Here is a 17,056-nt window from a genome sequence, read left to right as displayed (position 1 = left end):
AAACTGATACATCAATCGCAGTGTGCTCTGGAGTTATTGGGTATACGAAATGATCGCACAATATGTCTAACATACATTGAATAACAAATATGAATGAATCTATTTAAACACTTATAATCATTAAAAGTATAATATTAAACAGATCTTAAGATTGTATACATTATTGCAATTTGTTTCTTTATTTCGGGAAATATTGTATAAAAATACAATGACTGAGAACATGGTTTGGAGATTTTTATGAAAAAGTACTTCATTCGTTTATTTAGATATCTCTGTTTCTAATCAAGTGGAAATTGAAAAAACATTTGTTATGAACAATATAAAAAGTTGGTCTTAAATCGAGTTTATTTATCTTTTTCTTAATGTAATGTCCTTTATCATTTTATAGTTTAACCTCGTCCCCTTCCTGCTTGAGATCCTCCGGGCTGATTCTGTTGATTTAGCCAAGGTGCAGAACCTGTGCCTCTACCTCTCTGATTTTGACCTCTACCTCTTCCACGAGCTAAAACAAATTGTCAACTCAATAAACAAACAGAATGATTGAATATATATAGTGGCTCATAAAGGCATTATCACAGAAAACTTTTATATATATATTATGTGTCTTTCATATACAATATATTCAAGTTTCATTAGACCTATAATGAAACTTGAATATCATATTTGAATGAACGTTAGTGAAATTTGAAACAAATATAAACATGTACATAGAAACAACAAGATATTTAGTGCAATTATAGATTTTACAGAGATTACAAACCATTTAAATAGTTTTCAATTATTCACTATATTAATAAACCTAAATATTTAATGGTATCATCTTTAACACTTATTAAATGTTTTAAATGGCTATCTTTGCTGTACAGTACATATATATATATATATGTTCTAATACTTTTATGAGCAGTTGTGTATATCTCATAAAATACCATACATAAATGAATATACTAGGGATGTTTATGCAAATTCATATTTGTGTGAGCGTAACTAAAGAAATGATTACCATTTTGAATATTTTACATATTTCCAAATATTGTGTACATTCTATAGATTGTAGAATATTTACATTTCTATAGATATATAAACACCCACAGTCTATTAGTGTAATATGAGGTAAACGTTATCAACCCAACTGTTCACATAAATTCAAACAAAAATATCTTAAAACTAAAATATATCATGAGTAAACCTTGGGCACGTAAAATAGCTGATTTCCCTCTGCCTGCAGTTCCCGAACCTTTGCCTCCCGGTCTCTTAAACATTGGTGCGTTCTTCAACATGTCTGGTAAAATGAGAAATCTAATTTTTGAGCCTCTAATATAAACATTCTCTAACTGCGCCTCACGGCCGTCTCTATAAGTTACAGTGATATTTTGCATCTGACAGTTCATATTATCCTCAGCTTCTATCAATTTGCCGCGGTATACTTCGCCAGTATTCGTTTCACAGGTTATGGTATGGCCTTCCGCTTCGTGGAGTACTTTTATCGGTACTCCGATCGACATTTTGGCGAACTTTTTATAATTCCAATAACAAACACAAAATATTACTTAATTGATTCAAAATAGTCAGAAATGTCGAAAGAAATAAAGAAATTGTAAATGCACACTATAACCTCTACTCTGGTTGCAAGCGTTTATACTAATCGCTTGCCTTAATTTGACCATCATAGATGGAGTTTCTCTCGCGCATGCGCATTGGATACAATTACAAACGGAAGGCGCGAGCAGAACACAATTCTTACTTCATGATTAAATACTTATTAAAAATAGAAATTAGAAGCACAGAGGATGGTTTGAAGTAATAGAAGAAACCAATTAATTCGTCTAAATACTTTCGCATTAATGTGTAATTTTTGTTCTTCGTAGAGAAAGAAGATCGCAACAGCTCTCTATTTTCCATTTTTAAATAATCATATATTTATTGGTCATTAACTTATCGAAGTGCTACCAACTTTATGATAACACAATGTGGAATAATCGTCAAACTAGGTTCTCGCAAAATTCATGTAACTTTACATTACTTGATTTGGCTAAACACAGAAACTTATTTCGTGTCTTCTATATGTGTCTTATTGTCCTAAAATTGCATCACTTTTTTTATTTAATCGCTAAAATTCGCTTTAAGAAAATGATCACTAATTCGTTCGACCTATAGATTACATCGAATCGGTGAAAAAAAATGGCAGACCTCGTGTTCCAAATTACATACGATATCAATTTGAGGAAGTTTGGTCGAATGCCAAATAACTTCATCTGCCTCATCTTTCGCCAGGGCGTTAAATTTATATATATTTTTGTTTGTTAAATATACATAAATATAATCAACTATATAATTATAAATGGTGAAGAACCATCGGGATAAAGATCGATACTGACGATCAAAAGACAGATTTATTGCAGTAAGAAGGAGTTACGTGAAAACGAAAGAATTAGAGGAGGAATTTCGTTATGGATCATAGGCGTAGAAACGAATAATACACCAAGAGCGATAATTTTTTCTTTTCCATCTACGAAAGAACCTAAGATATTGTATCTAAATGTGTTCTTGTCAAAAGGATGGTAAAATCGTTAAATTGATACATAATATATTAAAGTCGACGTCTCACTTCTTTCCTTTTAATCGCTTAATTATACTAATATCAATCATGTAATAATTACAAGCATCGTTTACGTCCTTAATATGTATAGTCAGCCGAGTACGAACACGTCGCTCTGTTTTTATCCACGTCATTTTCCCAGTTCCATATACGTACTTTTTTTTACCAATCTCGAAATTAATTTTCTTCCCAACATTCACTCAACCATTCATACTCTCACATATTTATTCTTTCTCTCCCTCTCTTTCTCTGTGTGTGTCTACGCAAGTGTCATTCATTCGTTATAGGCAAGATTCTACTCCCCGATATCGTGTTACAATCTTAGAAAAATATGCTATGCCTAAAATAGGATGAAGGCCTGAAGGCAACCATTCCGTCGATATTATTGATAATCAGTGTGCGTACCTTCTCTTTTACACGTCGCTTCAATCTAGTTGACACATTATTCCCTCTCTTTTCCTCTAAGGTGCGCGTCAGAACGAAAATGTATCACTGCGCAACCAATCTGAAGAAAACAATTTGCAAGGACTATTTTAAATTTTCCCTCCAACAGTCATTAAGATTTTCCCATCATGCAAAATGTTAAATAATAATCGTATGATTTCGTTATGATGCATTACATAAAAAACAATTTTTAATGTTTGTTTTGTAGGTCGAATTTTATCTTTCTTTTAAATGAATCATGACGTTAAAACAATTTATCAATGTTGCCAACCGACAAACGACCAAAGATAAAAAAAATTTGAATTGAAATATTCTGACGTCATTCGTGAAAACAAAATAAAAGACGATTTGTTGTGAAGCCTCGGCTAATGTGAGATTTTTTTTAGTTAGTAGTTCATATTGAAACAATACGATTTTTATTTATAACATTTTTTTTGTTTTTGTTTTTCATACGACGATTACAAAAATTGGAAAATTGTGACGACCGAGAAAGTTTCACTCTGTACACATAATAATATATTGTCCATAGACATTATGTTCATCGTGTGTTATGTATGTGTATGTACGTGTATCTGTACGTGTGAAATCACGGCAAATATGAAATATATGCAAAGTTTCTATAGAAATCGCTTTCTCTCTTAGCTTCCTCTCGTTTTGCAAGAAGTACATACAGAATTGTATCGACTATATTATAAAATAAGGATCATCCATAACGTGGCACTGAAATTAAGAACGATTCACTTTATTCTATTTAACGTATCAATACAAGGACTTTTCTTCTTTCTTTGTATTCTCATAAAGACGACTTTTTCGTTTCAATAGCTTTTTTTTTATCGCTAGATTGGCTATCACGCAAAACCTTAAAAAGAACGAAGGATCAACAATCTATTAGAAAGAAAAAAAAAAGAAAAACAACGAAACGCAATTATTCTTAAAGACAGAGCAAAAAAAACATGATGGTACGATACACAGTGTGGTGTTTTTTCATCTTACTCTCTTGCTCTCCCTTTACATTCTCACTCTCGCTCTCGCTCTCACTCAATTTCTTCCTTTCTCCCAATTTACCTATCTTTAAAATCGCAAAAGACCCAGTGTGACGACTATCGAATCTTTTTTCGCACGCTCGAAAGAAGACAACGATACGCGGGAAAAGCAACTCTTTCTGTTTTTGGAAAACTCACGAAGCAACAAGGACAAATTTTTATTCTCCTTGTTCCTTTTCTTTTTTTTTTATTTTTATTCTTTTTTTACAACAAATTGCTTCGTGCAACAGTTTTTGTTTTTCAGTTTTTTTTGTTTGTAGAAGCGACATAAAACTCAACACCTATAGCAACTTCTTTTTTCTCTCTTTCTCAGCTACGACCTAGTCTAAGAATCAAGAGACACGCTGAACAAAAGAACTGAAACGTACGTTTCTTTCGTGTTTTTTCTTCCATTTTTTTAAGATTTCTTCTTCATTTCGTTAAAAAGTATTGCAACACGGAAGAAAATGGTTAAAGTCAGACGGAGAAATTTTTGTTTCTTTCATCGATCGAGTACAACAGGGCCGATAGTCGTCCCTTCGTCGAGGGGCCTCTCGTTCGTTATTATTTTTCCTTTTTTTTTTTTTTTATTTATGTCTGGCTGGCCTTTAAACGTTTCATCGTACAAAGTGTATTTTAGCACCAATATACATACTAGAAATCTTATTTAGAAGACACAAAGAGAAACGAGAAAACCGACTGGACGAGTCACGTGACACAACCTAATTTTTTTTCCTAATCTCGAAATATTATCACTCGGGGAATCAGACGAAGAATCATTACAGAGCTCGCCATTTTGTTCTTTTTTCTTCTTCTCTTTTCAGCGAAGATATTTATTAACGCATGGCGTAAATAATTGATTTGCAATATAGTTTGAAACATATTTAATAAGGAATAATGCTTGGTTATATTCACGTGAAATTGGACATAAACACACAGTACTACTTATACTTCATTGCATTATTTATGAATCAATAGACTAATATACTTAATAATTATTAGACTAATTGTTAACCTAGGATTGTGATCACCCATCAACGTCAGCCACTACCTAAGCAACATTCCCTTTTTTTTATTTTTTGGATATTACGAACGAAACAGAAATATAGATTATATACATATAAAATTTGCTTTTTGTTCACTCTTTCTTGCTCACTCGCTCGCTCGCTCTCCCTTTCCCTCTCTCGTTCACAATTCAAAAACCCGGATCCCCGATGAGACGTCTCGGAACAAAACCGACCAAGATCGCACCAAGAATTCGTGTTCTTTTTTCTCTCTAAAGTTTAATATCTAAAAAAGAAAAAAGAAAAAAAAAGAAAAAAACAAACACTTCCGTACGCGAATTTTGCATTTTCTTTTTTTTTTTAAGTAAATTAATAAACATAAGATAAAATAATAATAAGCCGTAGATAATAATAGAGGTAAATAGTAGTAATAAGCTGACAGCGCGCAGCAGTTAGAACCAAAAATATTTTCGATTAGAACTCTGGCTTAAGATGACAATCTGACATGGCACTAGCATCCAAAAATTTTCTCGAAGCACTCGTACACGTGGCACGCACTCTAATTTGTTTCTTTGTTTGTTTCTCCTTTTTACTTTTCGCGTTAGTTTTTCTTATTTGTGTTTTTTTCATTCTTCCTTCGGAAAATTTCGTCTATATATCTTTTTTCGGCGTTTCTATATATTATATTTGCATATTGTGTACAAACCAATTTTTGTATTCCTTTTAAATTTTCCATTCTCTCTCGTGTTTTTCTTCCTCTCTACCGGCACAATAAGCTCGCAACTTTCACTCTTACTCGTTCTAACACATTTACTACAATTTTCTTTCTCTCCCTCATTCTCTCTCTTTCATACTAATTCCCTGCTACCTTTCGTTCACGATCCTCGCATTCACCCGTCTCGCCCCTCGACGTGCAATCAGCTGCCAGATAATTTATCTCATTTTTTCTCCGTTTTTTTGTTTTATATTCTGCTTTGTTTATATAGTTATATAACCATTTTCCCAACGATCTACGCACTAAATAGTTCAAATTTTTTGCACTTTTTCACCAACAACAACTGGATTGTTGCGCCGAATTTCTTGAGCGCCCATTTCTCTGTAATCGAACTTGCAATCGTGCTTGTCACTGTATCGATGCACAGAGCAGAACAGTCCTCCACAACGACATTCGAATCCTGTTAAGAGAGACAAATCGAATCGTAAATTGTCCAAAATGAATCAAGAATGTCTTCTAATTGTCGTTAACTTACCCGTCAAACCAACTTTTTTGCGACACACGACGCAACGATTTTTCTTCTTCTTAGATTCTTTGTCAGTCTCTTTGCCATCGAAGCAGTCGTCTGCATCTCCACTACTCACAGATCCTTCTCCTACTGCTCCACTGCTTACACCTACTTCATTTTCTTGATCTTCCCTATTTATCTAAAGCATAATAGAAATAAAGAGTTATTAATTTACAACTGCTGAATAATTTCCTTCTATCATTTTTCCATAGAATTTTATAAATAGACTGGGGATCTTTATGCAAGTTTATACTTTTATAGAAATAGATAAAGAATTGAATTTTGTAAATGTAATAATATGTACTTCACTTTCGATATTTTACATAATTTTTGTGCACATCTTTGCACCTTCCTGCATACTTATAAATAAATAAATATGCACAGTCTATTTATGACAATTAAAATTAGGTAATAAACCTTAATTCTCCTTTTCTAATCTACATTGTTCTAATTGAAGATAATAAACTAGTTTTATGAAAGTTTAAATACGCATAAATACAATTTGAATAAAACTTACTTCTTTGGAGCTGGGCAGATCTGTCGTTGATTGAGGTATGGTAGGAATGGTAGGTTGGGCTGTAGTTCCTGTAGCTGCAGGACTACCAAAACCGCCTTGCAACGTGCCAGCGTTACCAGAGACGGTCTGTGATGTTGGTACAGTGGCAGCTGACACAGGAGGTTGCTGCTTCTTTTTTAGGTTTTCTTTGTAACAAAGAGAACAAAGGCCATCTGTGGCTGGGGAGCCATAAAATCCACAGCCGCTGCGGCACAGAGCTTGCATGGGATTAGATTCTCGTTCCATTTTCTTTGTTTATCCCAATGAAACCTCAATGATTGAACAAAGTCCTTAGTTTTATCCTATATGCAATCACTCGAAACAATATCGAGCAAGTTGCAGTCAACTAAATGGGAGATAATTAAGCTTCTTTTGCCACAGCTCACTCTCCAGTTGCTCCTTCACGACCGCGTGTCACCATACATTCACCTACCAAAATGCAGCCTTCTTTAACATCTCTTTGTTTGTCACGATACAATCTATAGTTTAAAATCAGTAAAAAAGAAAGAACTCTAAAACTAAACAATAAACTTTAAAAGAATAAATCTGTTACACAGAATGAAATAAGACAAAGAGTACAATACAAGTGTACAAAATAATTATCACTGCAACTTTTATCTGTCAATGACAAAGCACAAACATTTTAGGAAACTCTTGTACAGGTAACCTGTCCTCAAATGGAATACAAATCACTAGAAATTATTTAATTTAAAAAAAGTGTCAAACGCGATGGGTCTCAATTCAGGTTTAAAAGGACAAGAAAACGGAGCAATCATTGCACCATAATAGACGCATTATATAGGAAATACCGTCGACTACATCCGTACTGTCTCAAAGAAACCAGACGCTTGATTTTTCATGTCGAATTTTCACTTGCACACACGCGCGTACACAACGAGGAGTCTATACATAGAATAGAGAGAAGTCGTCAGCAGCAGCAGCAATAACGATATCTTGAGACAAGGGCCGTTCCCTCGTGTAGAACAGTTTCAGTGCTCACGAAAGAAAGAGAGAGGGAGAGAGAATGTGTATGTAATTCCTCCAAGGGCAAATAAAACCAAGAAATCGGACAACGAGAAGCAAACAATTGTCGATGACGAGGAAAAGCGAAGAAAAAAACGGGAGTTAAAAGGAAGAAGAACACAATAATTACAAAGGGGTTGGGAAATTTTCAAATTTGTCATAACCCCTTTTATCCGATTTTTCGTGTTCAACGCAATAAAATCGTATAAAGGCGTGATCGGGGGGAAACGTGATATTACTCACTTTCCAACACGCAGTCGTGTCGCAACCAACGCACAACATGGAGTAAGAATTCGTTCGAGGCATTTAAGTGGGCTCCCCTTGTCTATCCTTGTCGTGTGTTTAAGAGACACGTTAGACGACGTGTAGCAGTTTACCACGACCGATTGGGTCGACCGTCGGTCGAGAAGGCTCTCTTCCCTTCTGAGCCTCTGCTTGATAAATCTCGGCGGCGCAATTCTCGCTTTGGCCACTCTCTCGCGATGCGCGCGTTGGCTTTGTCTCTTAGGAGGCCTCTCTCTCCGCCAAAGCTAAAACGAAATATTACCAAATAGCTCTATCTCGCTTCCTTTCTTTTTCTCTCTCATCGCCAAAGTTAAAACGAAATATTACCAAATAGCTCTTTCTCTCTCACCGTCAAAGCTAAAACGAAATATTACCAAATAGCTCTGTCTCGCTTCCTTTCTTTCCTTTTCTCCGTCTCTCTTTCTCGCTCTTTGTGCGTGCAACTTCGCGCTCGATATTACTTCAATCCGAGGAACCTGCAAGGATGGAGGAGAAACAACGATAACGACGAGCCGAATGTTTTCATGATGGCGATCGTTTGGACGTACGGCCTCTGGGCGGACGTACAACCAACGACAGGCTGCGCACACTTGCCCACGATAAGGTTAGATGTTACTAGTTATTACCCGCGACTTTGTCTGCATAGAACTGGAAAGAACTGATATGAATTTAGCTTCACACTTCTAGATTCACTGTCATTTGCAATAGAAATCAATATAGTAAATAGCAGTCGAGAAATATTTATAGGAAGTAACTGTCAACTGTCGGTCGAGCAAGGCACAACCCTATGGTGGAAATGAAACTGCAGCTTGGGTCGTATTTATGCTCACTGTTCGATTCCCTGAGGAGTAAGCGTAATAAAATATAGCTTGTATTCATTTGGAGGAAATGTACTTTTCAACGGTAAAAGAATTACCCAAATCGGTTGAATGGTTTCTGAGATTATCTCGGAAAACATACATACCTACGTACTTTTCTCTTTGTAATATTAACATAGAAGATGGATAAAGCGTAATTTACTCAGATCTCATTTATTACAGTTTTGTAGCGGGTTTATTCAGTATAGATATAACGGTTCTCGTACAACATAAATTGTACAGCATAAATTATCATTTACTTCTGTAAATAAATAATTTACCTCCAAAAGTAGAATGTGTCTTTCTTTCAACATGTGTAGTTTGGAAGAAATATGAATTGCGAATTTCGTGCTGAGAAAATGGGTTTTATTGAAAAAGAAATGTAAATAAATAGACTATAGATTTTTATATTCATCTTTATATCTTTATCTAAAAGAATGAAATTTAAATAGAAATGTGCTTCATCTACTAAATATCATAAAAACTTTATTTTGATTATCTATGTGCATTGTGTGCATTTTTGTATTTTCGAATTTTTCATAAATGCATAAAGATTCGCAGTCTATAGATAAATAACGAGGTCTTTCCTTCCTTTTCTATCTATTAAAAATAAATATCTTTTCTTCATTAGGCACCTTCTACATTTCTTACGTTTATGCTTTTACCTACCATCTCATAAAAAGAGGAATGTTCCATTGAATTTTTTCTTGCCCTTCTTTTATACTGCGTATACATATAAAAAATAACATAAACAGTATGTTTGAAGATTTACTAGACTCTTTAGTTAGAGAATACTTGAATTTCCGCCACTTATTTTCGTCGCTCTTTCTCTCTTTCTTTCTCGAATACATATCGCACGACTCAGTCGGTCTTTTTCCCTGCTTTGCGCATGCGCACTCACGCGATCGTTCTTTCTGCGATAGGTTTTCTAACCTTTTGTAAGTTTTTCTTTCCGTCGAATCAGACTTAACAATGATCATGATTTCTCGTAGATGGATAATTAACATGTAATTTTTGGGAAGTATTGCGATAGTATTCTTGATTACGAGATGTATGATGATGTGTTGTACTGTATTTCTCGAATGAATTTGTAGATGTCGCGGCATGATCTCTCGATGATACCTATGTAATACAATAAAATCAAAACTACATATATATTGTCTGATGTATGCCGACAGATGCGAAATGAAAGGCTAGGATAGAATTTTTTTTTCCGTTCTCTTCCGTATAACTTCAAAGATACTTCACCTTTGATTCGTAGAAATTCGTTTAAATTAATTTTTTCATTATTTCTACAGCTTAATAAAGTACTGTGATAAACAATTATTCATTAAATTTAACATTAAAATTATAACAAAGATATAATTAAACTGTAATTAAGATATAAGATTTGCAGCAAAGAAATCCAAATGAAAGATATATACGTGAAGAAATGCATAATATAAAAAATATGTAAAAAATTATGAATTAGTTAGTTTGACCATTCTGATAGCTTTAGTAAATTCCTTTAAAGTAATTATATGTACATATATCTCTGGCGTTTTCACTTTCACTACATAAAAAAAGCTTTCTTTTATATATTATAAAAACAACAGAAATTTACTTCAACATTATATATTTTAATTATAAAATTAAAATATCAATCAAATTAATAATCGAAGAAAAGATGTCGGTGTCATATACTTTGACACAAAGTATTGTTACTCAACCAGCTTTAAAACAGAATCTAGAAATATCACGTATATTTCGAGTAAAAAATATTTAATAACTAATAATTAATGTAATTCGTCTGTATCTGGACGAAAATCCACCATAGTGAAAGAGTTGGAACAAGAAATGAACGGTATTTGAATACGCTACTTCTTCGAACACCATGACATCACCACAGTAATTGAAAGCTTATTACTAAAGAAAAACATGCAGTAATCAATAATTGGTATAACTTATCCGTCTTTTAATGAAAATTTATCATTGTGAAAGGATTAAGGCAATGAACGTGATTTAAATCCGTTAGTTTTTTGGAATCAATGACGTCAGTGCAGTAATTGAAAGCCAAATCAAACGTAAAACACGTGTTAGGAAGTGTCACGGAGAAGAAAATATGAATCAGAAAGAATTTCCTATTCTATCTTTGGACGCTAATGAATTTTATTTTCGCGTCTCATTGCATATGATAACCTCGATACATGACTTTGCTTTATTTCAGATAATTAACTTCCTTACGTTCGAAATTATTTGAATATTTCAAAATTTACCGACGGTCGGTAACTTACACTCGATAAATACATAAATTGAAATCTATGTTAAGAATCGTTAACATAGATCATCAAATATATCGGAAAAAATAATTTTTGTCGCATTTAGATGTAATGGTGAGTATAAAATAAATTTCTGAATTCTGAAACGTTACTGGGCTCTAATATTAATGCCTTTAGTTGCAATCGTATAATAAGCATATAACTGTATATCGAAATCAACAATACAATCTTGTGATGCAAAAATTAGAAGTTGTTGCAATATGAATAAATAGCATTTTTACTGTCACCATTCCTATATGCTAGAAATGTCTAAATATCAATGATTTTCGAACTATCCCAATACTACGGAAAAATGAACAGATAAAAAAGTAACAAGTGCAGTGACATGTATGACATTAAGTTAGGGTTATCAACTATTATTTCTCTTGCAACTAAATCGAATACACGTCTGTGACAAATGTAAACGAAACATTTCATTTCCGTATGCAACATGATAAAAAATGATATAAAAATATGCCGGAATATTCTAGTTAATATTATCTCTGGCGATATTATCAATAAGAATGATTTCTAAACTATTTCAATACTACGGAAAACTGAGCAGATAAAGACAAAAATTACATTTGCAATATGTCATGACATCTTTAATCAGTAAGTGCAATAATATGTATAACATTAGGTTAGGATTATTAACTATTATTTTTTTAAATATGATAAAAAATAACCTAAAATATGCTTGAATATGCTTTTAGTGTAATATACCTAATTTTTCAAAATTGATTTATACATTTACATAAGTTATGACTAATGATCACTACAAAAATTAACATTTTCTAAAGTCATTATGACGATTGTTTTTTAAAAAACAACAAATTTGCATAATTATTTCATGTATGTAATTCGCTTTAAGCGACAAAGTTACAAAATTTGTTCGATCGTTATTTATATCGTCATCGACATAAAACACTATTTCCGGTCTAGAGTTTCGACATGACATTTATCGCGCCGACAATGACAGTAACACTCAGTACAGCCAATTAAAGACGCCGTTTTTAATGAAAGTTTCGTTTATAGTTTACACGACCAATAGGAATAGAAACACTTTCGAACGGAAAGTAACTAACTAGTTCGTTACGGAGAAACGCGCGCGAATTTTACATGGCGGTCTGCCCCAAAAATTACACTCGTCTCTGATTTAAAAATTAGAGGTGTAGATGACTAAAATATACAATTTTGTGCAAAAAATGACGATATACGAAAAAATATACAATAGAAAAACAATATAATATCTCTTTTTATACGCTTCACAACAAATCATTTAAATTTTCTAGTAATATATAGCGTTATCCATAAGTCAGGTTCTCATTTAAAAGTTGTATAACATTTTTTTATTATATATTTTTACCTTTTTGTTTCAGATTTCTAGTTCTTTTCCTTTTTTTTCTTTTGGGATTTATAATGGAAAAATTTACAACAGAGCAAGGAGTATAAATCCTCATAAAAAAAAGGGAAGAAAAAAGTAAAGCTTGACTACTCTTTGTGACATAACGTCATACCAAATTGTAATCTGGAATTACAATTAATTATGCAATTTACGTTAATGAACAATTCTTGGGTTTTTAGTGCTTCAAAACCTGAAATGTTGAGGTGAAAATAGTGTTAGAATAATGGAGCCTTGATTTCGAAAATAAATTTCTATTATTTTTACTCGTTGGTCCGTTGTGCTCTTTTCTACTATAAATTTCAAAAAAAAAAAAAAAAAAAAAACAAAATTTAAAGACCTGAAACAAAGATTTAGAAATATGTAATAAAAAAGTTACACAATTTTTTAATGGGGAAGTGACTCATGGACTACACGTACTATTGTAAATCAATAAAATTTCTATGAAAAATGATGAGTTGTTTATGGTGACTACTGTGGTCGTCCTAGTATTAAATACATATTTGACACATTTCTTGATGACGTGTTTCTGTTGTCCGTTTTACTTATCTAGGGTTCACTTTTGTTTGGCACAAATACGTTTGCGTCGCTCAGAAGCTAATACAATGAAAATTACTAATCATGAGTCGCTCAAAAACAAATCGCTGATTTACACAAAGATTTAGTTTCCATTCGTTTGCATGGGCACGGTTGTTTAACAATTCTAATTGAATAAATATATTTACATAATATATGCATAGAAAATTTTTTTGATACGAAGTTGCGCAATTTTATGTACTAAGAATTACAATTGATTACAATTATACCGACTTTGAATAGAATATTGTATTAAATTTAATTGATTTTTGCATATTAAAAAAATAAGACGAATTGAGTAATTTCTCGTTGATTTCCAAATATAGACATAAAGTTTTATATGAGGTATGAATTTTGTATCTGATCTTGATTTTTGTCTTGAGAAAACGATTGGAATTGATAGTGAAACAGAAACTAGAAAATTTGAAACGGAACTTAATCTAACAAATATTAACCAAAAAGAAAAATATATGTATACGTATAGTTTCTTTTCTAGTAGCATTTAAGTAATAAATATAATAAAGTAGTATTTTTAATTTTATATATGTATACTCTAATTATTATAAATAACTATAAGACAAATACAAATATGTACCAATCTGTATGCGATTTGTGTTGATTTCTCATATGTAAGTTTCTTAATTTGTCGAATATAGTGTTTTCAAAAAATCTAATGCAAAAGATTACAAAAAATTGTTTTATCAAAATGTCATTTGAATAGCGCCAAAAAATATGCGCAAAAATTTTAATCTTGCAATATACAACAAAGGGAGGAGATGAATAAAGACGATCTAAAATTGTGCTTGCAACTTTATTTTAGTTGTCAGTCGCCTATACTCTTCTCTCATTGTTCTTACGAAATTCGACTGTACAGTCCAATGACACGTGGTATGAATATCTTCCAAAGTACGACGTATGTATATGGTCGACGATGATTTGAATCGCATCCGTTGAGGTTGAGAACGATAAATGACTGACTCATCTTCCGTTGAAAACGGAGTTTTACGAAAAAAGAACATCTTTGTAATTCATTAGACATGAAAATTCATTGAGGAAAAAAATTTCTAGTAGTTGATAGATCCATGAAGATCTGATTGGCGCGCGCGCTTACGCGCACGCTTACCGACAATCGACAGTGAAATTCCTCGAAGGCATTATCACACGCGATATTATTCTGCTTGTAAATCTACATGCAGCCATTTTACGGTATCAGTCATGTAGCGGAAGAAAGCGAGGTGTGGCTCGGGTGAGGTTAATCTACACCGACACACAGCATCAACCTGCTAATCACTTCAATCGTACTACTCGATATACCTAACAAAACTTGGTTTTATTGAGGTCAGGAACTTCTTGCATCATTCAACCAATATTGTTGGTAAAATTTTATAAGTCACGAGTCACTATCAAATTCTCTTGCATAATAGTAGCAAAATAAAATTGATTTACTTATTTTACCTTATATTATCTTTAGAATTGTAAGTTTCTATCCTGTAATAAAATCGATAATTTTTTAAAAGAAAGGAAAATTTTTTAACCCACGAGTCATCTGATTAACTTTTTTGATTGATAAAATTATAAAATTGTGAAAATAAAGATTCTAACCTAAAACTTGTCACATGTTGCTAACTCATTGTGAAAAAGAACCTTCCATTATCCTATTCCACGTAAAACTACAAAAATGAAAATTCTAATCTACAACAAAATTGATAATACAATTTTTTATAATAAAAGGAAGTTATGAGACTCACATGTCACCTGATTACCCATTTGTCTGAGAAAATTATAAATTTGAAAAAATAGAGTTTCGAAGCTAAAACTTGTAACACGTTGATAAATTATTATGAAAAAGGTTTTTCATTATCTAATTCCACGTAAAATTGTATAAATAAAATTCATAAAAATAATCTACAATTTGTAAACATGTCAATTCACTAACATGATTAGTTGGTAAATTATCATACAAAAGGACTCAGGATTACAGTACGTTAATTTCAGATCGTTAGCGAATAACGCGGTCGCTATAGCTTGAAAATTCGAAGAGAATTAGCAACCGATGAAATCGTACACTTTTTGTCCTCACTCCTCATCGCTGCCATTGCTTGTCGTGGGCGCTCGATTTTATAACCTCGTCAATGCTATCTACAGATTCTTTCTTACACGAGAATTACGATTTATGACTATGATCACTATTCTGCGTACCAAGATATTGAATATATCATATCAAACTATTGCAAATACGAGATACATCTAAAGAACACAGCTAAGGTTGCTCAACAATTCCTCGAGATAGCGACAAGTTATGGAAATAAGCCTAAACTTCATATAACGAACACGCATGATGAAAGTTTTCGGATAATTTCGACGACCATTGACGGATAAGAACTACAAAAAACTCAATCACATTATTCTAACGAATTTCAGGCGTTTCATACAGGAGAAGGGGGTCATAACCTCAAAACAATGTCTGAACTTATAACCTATAAGAAATTGTCTAAGAATAAATGTCAGGCTTAAAGTTATTAAAAAACCTATTTGAAAATTCGATTTGTAGGACATTTGTACTGATCCCTAGAATATTGTGTAACTAAATTAACTAAGAAAGAATAGAATAGAACGAGGATCACTAGTTTCCAAGGAACGCATGAAGGGCTAAAGAAGGGATTTAAGACCAGTGCGGATGTGGGTGCACGAAAAGGGGTATGAACATCCAGAGGAGGAGAACAGAAGGAGAATAAATGCATAAGTGTGGATTTGCGCTTGAATCGTATCGGCGCTGCCGTCGTGCAGACACACGGCCACACGCATGCATGTACGCACGCAAGCACGCAGTCAAAGAGCACGAAGAAACGGAACGGACATTAGAGACATGGCTCCTATCCTTGAGAAGTACGCACTTAGTAAGCAATTGCGTCGTTTCCTTTGTCCCATACAATACACGTATTCCACATCGCGTCGGACATCTTTTTATTAAGAGAAACGCCAGAGAGACAGGGGGATCAAGAGAAGGGTACAAAAGCGAGAGGGAATGGGACAAACCAAAATCAGGCTAGATCTCACCAACTGGTTATTATGAAAAAAAAAAAAGGAAGAAACGTTAGCGTTAAATGAAACGTATGGTTATACGGACGTATTTCAAGGGGATTTGATAAAAATAGTCGGCGTTGATGACCAAGTAGCGCGATTGCGACACTTACCAAGAGCTGTTGCGGTGTAGCAGGGCGCAATATGTCAGCTGACTTGACGTGTGACCGATCGTAATCCCGCATCAGTATCCGACATAATTCTCAGCGGAGCATTAGGTCCCCTCGGTTGCGAATCCAGTTAGTCCCCAAATTGGATACTCAGCGCGGCCGCACTCTCACAAAACACAAATATCGGTTATCTAGTAAACTAGTCCTTACACCAAACTTTCGACTACGACGATAGACGAACCAAAGCTGCGGGCACGGGAACAAATACTGCCAATGACTGGTGTAAAGTTAGATCTCTTACCCTCCCCCAATCTGTACACTAAATAGTCAGAACCAGAGTCGACAAACTCAAATCGGCGGCCGAGTTGAGTTCTGTTTTATAAGTGCTTCTTTTGCCGCCAGGTGGTCTCATTCGCGCGTCGCGCATTGGAAGCCGTCTTTACATTACATATCTGGTGGGCGGGGAAAAAAATTTAACTCAAATTTTCGTCAAAAGAGGATAAATACGCTTATATAC

The 17,056-nt window shown here is 33.5% G+C and overlaps 2 protein-coding genes across 7 annotated transcripts; both read right to left on the bottom strand.

The window, feature by feature from the left end:
* Nucleotides 1–232: 232 nt before the first annotated feature.
* On the bottom strand, nt 233–3,615 carry SmD3 (small ribonucleoprotein particle protein SmD3). Its single transcript, XM_033342643.2, has 2 exons — nt 1,190–3,615; nt 233–502 (listed from the first exon to the last, which is right to left on the bottom strand). Exons 1-2 carry the CDS (start codon nt 1,503–1,505, stop codon nt 390–392), a joined length of 429 nt encoding a protein of 142 aa, XP_033198534.1. The 5' UTR covers nt 1,506–3,615; the 3' UTR covers nt 233–389.
* A 149-nt stretch (nt 3,616–3,764) lies between these two features.
* drn (zinc finger AN1-type doctor no) lies at nt 3,765–16,842 on the bottom strand. Of its 6 annotated transcripts, none has more exons than XM_033342638.2 (6): nt 16,543–16,842; nt 8,544–8,692; nt 8,175–8,461; nt 6,870–7,337; nt 6,320–6,491; nt 3,765–6,244 (listed from the first exon to the last, which is right to left on the bottom strand). In XM_033342638.2, exons 4-6 carry the CDS (start codon nt 7,152–7,154, stop codon nt 6,096–6,098), a joined length of 606 nt encoding a protein of 201 aa, XP_033198529.1. In that variant the 5' UTR covers nt 7,155–7,337; nt 8,175–8,461; nt 8,544–8,692; nt 16,543–16,842; the 3' UTR covers nt 3,765–6,095. The 6 variants fall into 6 exon arrangements, with proteins under 6 accessions (XP_033198529.1, XP_076481854.1, XP_033198531.1 ...); XM_076625739.1 differs by having other exon boundaries at nt 8,566–8,692; XM_033342640.2 differs by having other exon boundaries at nt 8,591–8,692.
* Nucleotides 16,843–17,056: the final 214 nt, after the last annotated feature.

The sequence above is a fragment of the Bombus vancouverensis genome, chromosome 16 (genome assembly GCF_051014615.1).
Source record: "Bombus vancouverensis nearcticus chromosome 16, iyBomVanc1_principal, whole genome shotgun sequence".
NCBI classification, from domain to species: domain Eukaryota; kingdom Metazoa; phylum Arthropoda; class Insecta; order Hymenoptera; family Apidae; genus Bombus; species Bombus vancouverensis.
This window is presented reverse-complemented; position numbering and strand designations above follow the sequence as displayed.

What these genes read in the sequence shown, in the direction of transcription:
- SmD3 (XM_033342643.2), bottom strand. Translation starts at nt 1,505, where the DNA reads ATGTCGATCGGAGTACCGATAAAAGTACTCCACGAAGCGGAAGGCCAT. An exon ending in AGCTATTTTACGTGCCCAAG is followed by an intron (nt 503 to 1,189) that starts GTTTACTCATGA and finishes AATTTGTTTTAG; the next exon opens with CTCGTGGAAGAGGTAGAGGT.
- drn (XM_033342638.2), bottom strand. Translation starts at nt 7,154, where the DNA reads ATGGAACGAGAATCTAATCCCATGCAAGCTCTGTGCCGCAGCGGCTGT. An exon ending in ATCTGCCCAGCTCCAAAGAA is followed by an intron (nt 6,492 to 6,869) that starts GTAAGTTTTATT and finishes ATTATGCTTTAG; the next exon opens with ATAAATAGGGAAGATCAAGA. An exon ending in CAAAAAAGTTGGTTTGACGG is followed by an intron (nt 6,245 to 6,319) that starts GTAAGTTAACGA and finishes CTCTCTTAACAG; the next exon opens with GATTCGAATGTCGTTGTGGA.